This window comes from Nannospalax galili, unplaced genomic scaffold (genome assembly GCF_000622305.1).
Source record: "Nannospalax galili isolate Female #2095 unplaced genomic scaffold, S.galili_v1.0 scaffold543, whole genome shotgun sequence".
NCBI classification, from domain to species: Eukaryota; Metazoa; Chordata; class Mammalia; order Rodentia; family Spalacidae; genus Nannospalax; species Nannospalax galili.
In genome coordinates, this window is record NW_008352270.1 from 3,353,563 (window position 1) to 3,363,030 (window position 9,468).

Consider the following 9,468-nt stretch of genomic DNA (forward strand, 5'->3'; position numbering starts at 1 on the left):
ACAAACAAACAAAAACAAATACACCAAAAATCCAAGCAAGTAACCAAACAAATGTAAGTTCATTAGAAAAACTGACAACAGCATTAGGAAAGACACAGAACAGTATCCCCCCTGTGCTGTGGATAGGGGTAAAAGCTGATAAAGGACTACCCTGGCAGATAGTCACTGTTCACTCAGGTTGAACAAAGACATATCCCAAGACATGAATTCCCTCTAATTGACATGTACAATGTAACTGCGTGAAATGCATTCCAACAGACACAAGGAAACTTCACTGTGGCAGTATTCACAACTGCTCTGGACTAGAAGCAGCACAAGCAGTCGTTAACACTGCGTGAATACATAGGTGTATCATACAGTGGCCCCTCAATGAAAATGGACAAACTTCTGCCACATGTAGCAATGCAGGCCAATCTAGGAAATACAATGGTGGGAAAAAGGAAGTTAAGCTGGATATGGTAGAGCACGCCTGGAATCCTAGCACTTGGGAAGTGGAGGCAGGGGGATTGAGATCAAGTTAGAGCTGCCACCATAGTGAGTTCAAGGCCAGCTTGGGCTACATGAGATCCTGTATCTAAAGGGTAGTAACTAAACAAAAAATAAAGAGAGACAGAGAAAGGGAGAAGAAAAAGAGAGGGAGAGGAAGAAAATAGAAAGGGACAGAGGGCAAGAAGTTTGACACAAAAGAATATGTACTGTTATATGATTCCATTTATATACCTTTAAAAAACTGGAAAAAATCAATTAGAATGCTTAGTAATGTGTTCTGGGGAAATGTTCATGAAACATTTAGTAAGGGATCAGAAGGGCAGTGAGTGGCAGGGGGTATGATGAAGGCTGTCAAGTGCAGTAATAAAAATCAGGAATTACATGAGTGTTCTTTTAGAGATAAATCACTGGGCTGTAAAAGTTTGTTTTATATATTTATGGAGTGTATACTAAGTTGTGTCAATAGAAATGTAAAGGAAGAAATCCTGGTGAACTAGCGCATTAGTAACAGAAACTAATTTAAGATAGAGGTAACGCAGAACCCTAAAAAGAGCAGGCTTGAATGCTCCCTCTATCAGGGGCTGAAGTTGGACTGGAGGAAAAGCAAAAATGGGAGGCAAAGAATGCAGGACAAGATCACACATGACTATTGAGAGAGTTTTGACATAAGGCAGAGCAAAGATGTAGGGTCATGAACAGGATAAACTGACAAAACTATCTTTTAGAAACCACAGGCACTGAACTGTCTAAACAAAGGCTTTAATCAACTATCTTGAATACATTCAGAGTTAATTAAGAGAAAAATAGCCAAGGAAATAAAGGAAGTGTAAAAACAAATTACAAAATGGGACCACAGAGAAACTCTGGAGCAGAAAAACATACACTAACTGACGTGACTCTTCCAGAGTGGCTGAGAGCAGGCAGAACAGAGAATGGGTGAGCTCCAAGGACAATGCAAGTGACTAACTTGGGAACAGAAAGAGAATGAAGAATTACTATTATGACCCTACAAGACCAATCTGGGTAGTAGCCCAAAAGAAGTAGAGACTCAAGGAGACTTGAAATAGTAATGCTCTTAACAGAATCATTTACAATAGCTAAAAAGTTGAAACAATCGAAATGTCATTCAACAAATGAAACTATAAACAGAACTCTGTTATAGTTAAATAGTCAAAAATTACATGGGCTGAAATGAGACTCTAATCATCTAGTGCATGGCTAAACCTTGAGAACATTAGGCTGAGTGAAATAAGCCAAACCTTGAAAACACTGGGCTAAGTAAAATAAGCCAAAAACAAAAGGACGAAGATTGATTTTGAGAATGAGACAAACCTAGGACAGGCAAATCAATACAACTAGAAAATAGACCAGAGGCTACCAGAGGTCGAAGGAAAGGAGAAAAATAAAGATTTATCATTCAATGGGTAGAGATATTTGTTTAAAAGGAAGAAAAGGGAGGCTGGAGAGATGGCTCAGAGGTTAAGAACACTGGTTGTTCTTGCAGAAGACCCAGGTTTGAATCCCAGCACCCACATGGCAGCTAACAACTGTCCGTAACTTCAGTCCCAGGGGATCTGAGAGCCTCTTCTGTCCTCCACGGGCATTGCATGACACAGGTGCACTTACCTACATGCAGGCAATACATGCATACACAGAAAATAAAAATAATAAATAAAATATTTTTCAAAAAAGAAGAAAAGGTTCTGGAAACAGATGGTATAGATGATCAAACAACATGGTGGACATATCTAATGAACTGAATACATAAAATATCAAATTTCATATTACATATATTTTTCCAGAATAAGAAAAAAGCAGATGCACAAGAGAAAAGTTCTCCAACACTCACCAGTTCTAGTTTCCATTTCTCAGCTTCACCAGTGGATGCAGCTTTGCCCGTGTCCCCATTACCATGAAAAAATTGCCTTGTAGCAGTTTCATCTACCCTAGAATCTTCTCCTGTCTTAACCCAAGAATCCTGTAAGTTTCCCTAAAATAAAATGCATCATTAGTTGCATTGATGTCCCACACTAAATTAACATGCAGACTTTATGAACAGAATCATGATTCGTACCCATGCTAAAAAGAGAAAAAAGCATAAAAGCATGAGCTTCTAAACTATAAGACAAGATTCATTACACCTTTTAGGCTATTAGGGCTGTACTGCACAGCAGGTGTGACACTGTCGAGTCCCCACAAGCGCAGGGAATAATCCAAGAATCAGCAGAGAAGACTGGATGCCCATGCATTCTACATTCTCCTCTGAAGATAATGCACTCTTGAAATTGTCAGCGCAGTCTTAGGTTTTTTTTGTTTTTTTTTTCCCCCTCAGGTTCCATAGAGGCACAGCTAATAATCATAATTGCAAAAGTGTCATATAATTTGCTAACAGTCACAGAGGTAGGGTAAGCAGTAGATTAGGACTTGAACTGTAGCAACCTGACTCCACTGTCCATGCCTGTGATATAATAAGAAATCCATGCTTATTCTCTGCTCTGGATTTCTGACAGTACTCCCAAACTCTTCTTATTTTCTGAGTGATAAGAGTGATAAGACCATCCTTTGATATATTTGGTATTATTTCCTGGTTCCTGATACAAGAGTTTCTAAAACCTGTAAAATCCTGAGCGATAAGATGATCTTTTTATACTAATAAGATAACCTGGGTTTCTATGCAGCTTAAGGATAGAAGCTGGTTCCCAGAAACACTAAGATCTTGTTAGAGAACTGGAACTTTTAGCCCATCCCTCTATTCTGGGGAGGAGAGAAGACTGGAGATTGACTTAATTGTCAACAGTCAATGGTTTGGCCACTGGTGAATGATTTAATTAACTATGTCTATGTAAGGAAGCCTCCATAAAATCCTGCATGATGGGGTTTAGAGAATTTCTGGGTTGGTAAACGTATCATTGTGTCCAAAGGGTGGCACACAATTCTATGGGGAAAAAAGTTCTTGGAACTTGGGACCATCCTGGATCTCCCTCTACTTAGCTTTTTACCCCCTTGTTCAAATGGATCCTTCATAACTTCCTGTAAAATAAATAAGTAGCACCAGGTAAAGTGCCATTAAGTTTTATGAGCTCTTATAACTAATTGGCAAATGTAAAGAAAGGGGTTTGTGGGAACCTGAAATTTGTGGCCACGTCAGAAAGAATTCTAGGCCACTTGAAAACCAATTCCTTGTGATAGCAGCCTAAAGTTGGGACTGTTAGTGGACCAACTCCTTAACCTGTAGGTCTGATGCCTACTCTGGGTTGCTAGTATCAGAACTGAATCAAATTATTGGACACCCAGTTATAGAAGAAAAAAAATTCCAAACAATTGGAGCTAGAAGTCTTTTAAGAGTAGAGAAAACAGATGGTTTTCTTTTTGTGTTAATTTCCTAAACCATTATGCTCCTCTGTCTTTCCAAAATATATGTATTTTTCTTCAGTAAGGAAAAAAAATAGTATAGGCTGTGGATAGAGCTCTCTGAGAGAGCACTTGTCTAGCACATACAAGGCCTGGGTTCCATTCCTGGCATCAAAAAAAGAAAAGAAAAACAGTGTACAGGTGGCAATAAAGTACATCCAGCCTGCACGTCAGGGACTTCAAAGGAATAGTGAGGAACAGGAGACAGAGTTAAAATGTGTCTTATGCAATGGAAGCAGCCACTGCCATGTAGAAATATAAATTGACATCACCATAAAGTTAAAGATGTGGCAAATAATGGTTTTTCATTTAAAACACCATTAAATACTGGCTCAAAGTTTGTCAACTTTCAAGAACCTATCATCAATTTATAGTCTCAATGAGATAAGCAAGTTAAAGATCCAGGAGATTTATGTGTGCCACAAGGACTAAAACACTTATATTAATTTAAAGCAACAGGACATGATACACATAAGGGAGGAGAGGCCCTCAAACAATGAATTATACAGCAGGGGTATGTTGTAACAGGGTTGGCTACATTCTAGAGCAGCCCCGAGAAGCTAGTCCATATTCACCAGCAAGCTCAGTTTAGTACAAACATGCATAGCTCATACTATGTTCAGACATTGTGCTAAGAACTTGGAAAACAAAAGAACCCTAGACCAATTTTAGCTCTAAGAGGTTTACAGTCTAATGAGGGAGACACATGTCAATTACAAATTAATAGGGTAAGCTCTAGGCCACAGATGTTCAAGAGGACCTGGTTAGGCCAATTGGATTACCCAGCTCATTCCCCTCCCCATACCTTACCCTGCTTTCTGCAATAAGTCCATTAAAAAGTGCCTAGACTAGCAACTCAATAGTACCCTATTTCCTGGGAACTCCTATTTCCTGGGAACTCTGCCTGCTATACAGTAGCTTCTCTCTCTCTCTCCCTCCCTTCCTCCCTCCCTCCTTCCCTCTGACTTAAGTTGCCTTCAACAAATTTCCATTTGTGGTCCATGTACTTCATTATTTGAATCTGTGAGTTAAGAACTCGAAAGCCAATGGTTTGGGGTGGCTTTGTTTCCAGAACCCTAGCTACCCAAGCCAAGAAAAGCACCAACATTCTCAAAAATACCCCAATACTCTCGTATCACAAGAATTCCAGAACAAAGAAGGAACACCAGGAGCAATTAGAAATTCAAATAATGTTTTCTGAAGAAGTTGTCCTAGAGTGACATTTAGATGGGAACAGTATTCCAGAAAAAGAGAACTTTGCATGAAAAACCAGAGCATGAAGGAGCATGGCACCTGCAGGGGCGTTCCTAGAGACTTTCCCATTGCTATCTCTAGAGGTATGTCAGGGCAGTACATGGCAGAAGACAAAGCTGAAGCTGGAGAATGGAGTGGTGCCGGTCAGCAAGTCTGCAGCCGTGCAGGTTGAGCCGAATCTTATTGCAACCATATCAGATAGCTCACAACTGCCTGTAACTCCAGCTCCTATAAGATCTTTTTTTAAAAAAATATTTATTATTTTTATTTTATTTGTATGCGTGTATTGCCTGCATGTAAGTGAGTGCACCTGTGTCATGCAATGCCCATGGAGGACAGAAGACACTGTCAGATCCCCTGGAACTGGATCCCCTGGAAATGGAGTTACGGATAGTTGTAACTGCCATGTGAGTGCTGGGATTCAAACCCAGGTCTTCTGCAAGAACAGTCAGTGTTCTTAACCACTGAGCAATCTCTCCAGGCCCCGAAGATCTTTTTTTTAAATTTTATGTGTATGAGTGTTTTGTCTACATGTATGTGAGTGCACCACAGGTGTGCAATGGACACAGAGATCAAAAGAAAGCATCAGATTCCCCTTGAACTGTTTATAGACACTTGTTAGCTGCCAGGTGGGTGCTAGGAACTGAACCTGGGTCCTCTGCAAGAGCAGCCAGTGCTCCACTGAGTCATCTCTCCAGCCCCTCCTGGGAGATCTTACACTCTGGCTTCTGTGGGCACCTGCACTCATGTGCACATACCCACAGGCACATATACACATAATTAAAAATAAAAATAAATCTAAAAAAATCCTAAATCTTTGAGTAAATGTACATGTCAACGTGCTTTAATATTACCATACTTTTTTAATGGCATGGAAAGCTTTCCAGAAAGGGGAACTTGATGAGAACTAAAAAATGATTTTAAAAAGTGAATTATACATACTTTGAACAGTTATAGTTTTAGAAACACCATCACCATGCTTTTTCAACATGTAGGTCATAAATTAGGACAAAAGGTCAAAGTCTTGTTGGCTAGCCGACAAGTACAGAGATGAGAGTGAGAAGCACAGGAAAGGCCCATCTCTCCTAGGGGGAAACTAAGCCTCTCTGCAAAGATGATTTGGTTCAATACGAGACTCTCTTCCTAATTTATGCAGAAAGGCAGCATAGTTTGAGGTTAGGTAAATGGATGTGAGGAGTCAGAGGGCTCTGGGTTTGAGTCCTTGCTTTGCCATTTCATAGCTCTGTGATATAAGACCAGTTACTTCGGTTACTTAACCACTATGCATTTCAAATTTTTCCTCTGAAAAATACAAATAACAACACCTGTCTTTTGTGGCTATTACAAAACTGAAAGACTAGGTAAATAATGGAATAGCGTGTGACACAGTATAACCATGAAATCATGACAAATAATAGTTATAATTGTTGCAATTATTTTTCATTACTAAAACACTGGAAAATCTAAGTTCAAATGATCCAACAGCATTGCTAAGACTTAGAATGACCATTTACTGAGTCATTAAAATGCCTACTCTTCTGAGAAAAAAATATTTCCTAATCTACCTGTATTTAAGATAGGCTATAAAGGTTTTTTATCTTAATTTCAACAGGGCATTACATAAACATTGGTGAAGCACCTCAATTTACCTACCCAGCTAAATCAGGGTAACAATTCCAGAACAATAAATAATGGACAGTAACACGGCTCGCTAGCAAGGCAAAGCCATGTTTGCACTTTCTTTCTTTCTTTCTTTCTTTCTTTCTTTCTTTCTTTCTTTCTTTCTTTCTTTCTTTCTTTTCTCTTTCTTTCTTTCTTTCTTTTCTCTTTCTTTCTTTCTTTCTTTCTTTCTTTCTTTCTTTCTTTCTTTCTCTTTCTTTCCTTTCTTCCTTCCTTCCTTTCTCTTTCTTTCTTCTTTCCTTCTTTCGTTTTTTAAGGCAGGATCTCCCTGTAGCCCAGTTGACCTGGAACTTCCTATGAAGAAGATTCTGTCCTCAATCCCAAGGGCTGGGGTTAAAGGCATGTGCCACTACGCCCAATCCTTTCATCTCATTTTATTTTATTTCATGTGAATAAGTAAAATCATCAATATAACATCTCTGTAACTTGTCTGTTCTAGATTATAATTAGAGCTTTCTTCAGCGAGTCGTTTTGCTCTGACTGCAAGGCAGATGTCTTGCCAGGATCACTTCCTTCCCCTTCTGCATCTCTCACTTCTCCTGGCCTCTTACTTGCTTGCCTGGCTTCCTCCCTCACTTCACTTCATCTTCTCCTGCTTCTCTACCACAGTATAAATATTGAAGCCTATGAATAATTGAGTCATTGTAAGTGACTACATATTTATGATGAAAGTGGAAGACTTTCTATAAAAGAGCTATCTCTGATTGCTTTTTATATGGTGATATCATGTTCAAATTGATGTTAAAATAATAAGCAATTGAGATAGAACTTTAAACCACCTTCATACAGAAAAATTCATTTTCAGTACAATTGACACTAAGATGCACATGAATTTATAATCTCTATATATCTGATTATTACTAGTCATAAATGGTTACTTTCTGAGCTCCTCGGCATCTGAGCATGGATATAATATCCCTGCTACTGTCTGCTATGTTGTCAGCACCCCAGCCATTCCCCACTACTTGCCCTTCTGGTGAACCTAGTCAGCCTATCTAGAGTTCTTTGTTTTAGGAGGGTCAGCTGTTCCTCATCTAGCAGGAATCAGTTGTCAATATTCCTTTGGATAAGATTGGGGTCTGCTGTTCATTTTCCCAGTTCTATGCTGGGTTACTATCTGGGAATCCCCTTGGCCACCCTGGACAACAACTCAAAAGAAGGTATCGCCTGTCTGGCATTGTTGCTTTATATGTAGCCTTTAGCTATACATATGGACTCTTAAGAAATTATATTGTCCCTTTAACCTTTGGTTATAACTTCCTTTTGGGTGTTTAAGGCCATAGAGTTGGTCCAAATAAAACCGATTTATTTTTACTCTTAAGGTCCTTTGAGGATCTGTTCCTCAGGGGTCACATGGGCTTGGGAGGAGCCCCTGGCTCCTTTCTCTTACCAGCTCTGCCTATATGAAGATGAGTCAAAAGTCCTGCTTGACCATGGTTGGCTTTGCTTGGAAGCACGGAAGAAATGATTCCTCTGTGTTGACCCCCCTCTTTGTAGACTGGACACTGGTTCAAGTCCATCTGGTGGGATTTCCTCGGCCTCCTTGATCAAGAGGACAGGTGACCCACCATCATAGCACATTTTGAGAGATTCTCATAGTCCCCTGGAACTAGTCGATGTAGGAGGGCTGGGAGCAAAAAGTGTGCTTTATGTCCCTCTTACCAAATTATTATAGGCCTCAAAGTATGTCTGTTGAATATCCAAGAAGGTTAGTTCCACCAGTCTGGTATTTTTAATGACTGTGTGTCATGTAGATAAATCTTGGGCAAAGACCAGTTGTTCTCAGCTAAACCTTACCTAGACATATATTTCTTGATCTGCTACGTATAATTTGTCAGTAGGTTGTAGGAGTAATATGGTTCCCTCTGATTTTCAAAACTAGCTAGGCATTGATTATCTCTCACATTGTCTCACCCCTCCATCATGGTTTTCCCACTTAAGGTGCCCCCATTTCCCCTTCTCCCTTAATAATACCCTTCTCCTATGGTGCTACCTCTTCTGAGCTCCTTCTTTCCCTTTATCCCCTAGGTTCCTTGTATACCCTTCCCTCCCCTCCCTTAAAATAACCCAATTTTTATCCATATCTCCCTTATTAAGGCCTGTTTCCTACTGTTCTTCTCTTTCAGTTTTTTCTTTTCCTTTGCTTCCCTGTTACCTGTCCATTATCCTGGTTCCTGTAGTTATGTCTGGTTGCATACTTATTTATCAGAGTTTGGATCTAGGATCCACAAATGAGGGAGAACATATGTTGATTTTTTTTCTGAGTCTGTGTTACTTTACTTAGTATAACAGTTTCAAGTTCCACCCACTTACCTGCAAATCGCATGATTTCATCTTTCTTTACTGCTGAATAAAACTCCATCATACAAATGAACTACATTTTCATTATCCACTCATCAATTGAGGGACACTTAGGTTGCTTCCATCTCTTAGCTATTGTGAAAAGAGCAGCAACAAACATGGATGTACAAATGTCTCTGCAATAGGATGAGTTCTTCGAGTACATGCCAAGGAGTGGTATAACTGGGCCAAATGTTAGGTTCATTCGTAGTTTTTTAGGAGTTCTCCACACTGCTCTCCATTGGGGTTGAACCAGTTTGCAGTCCCACCAGCAGTGGATGAGTGTTCCCCTTT

At 39.6% G+C, this 9,468-nt stretch overlaps 1 protein-coding gene across 10 annotated transcripts in view; it reads right to left on the minus strand.

Moving 5' to 3' along the window:
• Sdccag8 (serologically defined colon cancer antigen 8) overlaps positions 1-9,468 on the minus strand; it is a 238,012-nt gene that overhangs the window by 198,644 nt on the left and 29,900 nt on the right. For all 10 annotated transcript variants that reach the window (XM_017802232.2, XM_029554103.1, XM_029554102.1 and 7 more), the window contains one exon: positions 2,339-2,479. In XM_017802232.2, the coding sequence (XP_017657721.1) occupies positions 2,339-2,479 (141 nt within the window). The remainder of the gene's footprint in view (positions 1-2,338; positions 2,480-9,468) is intronic.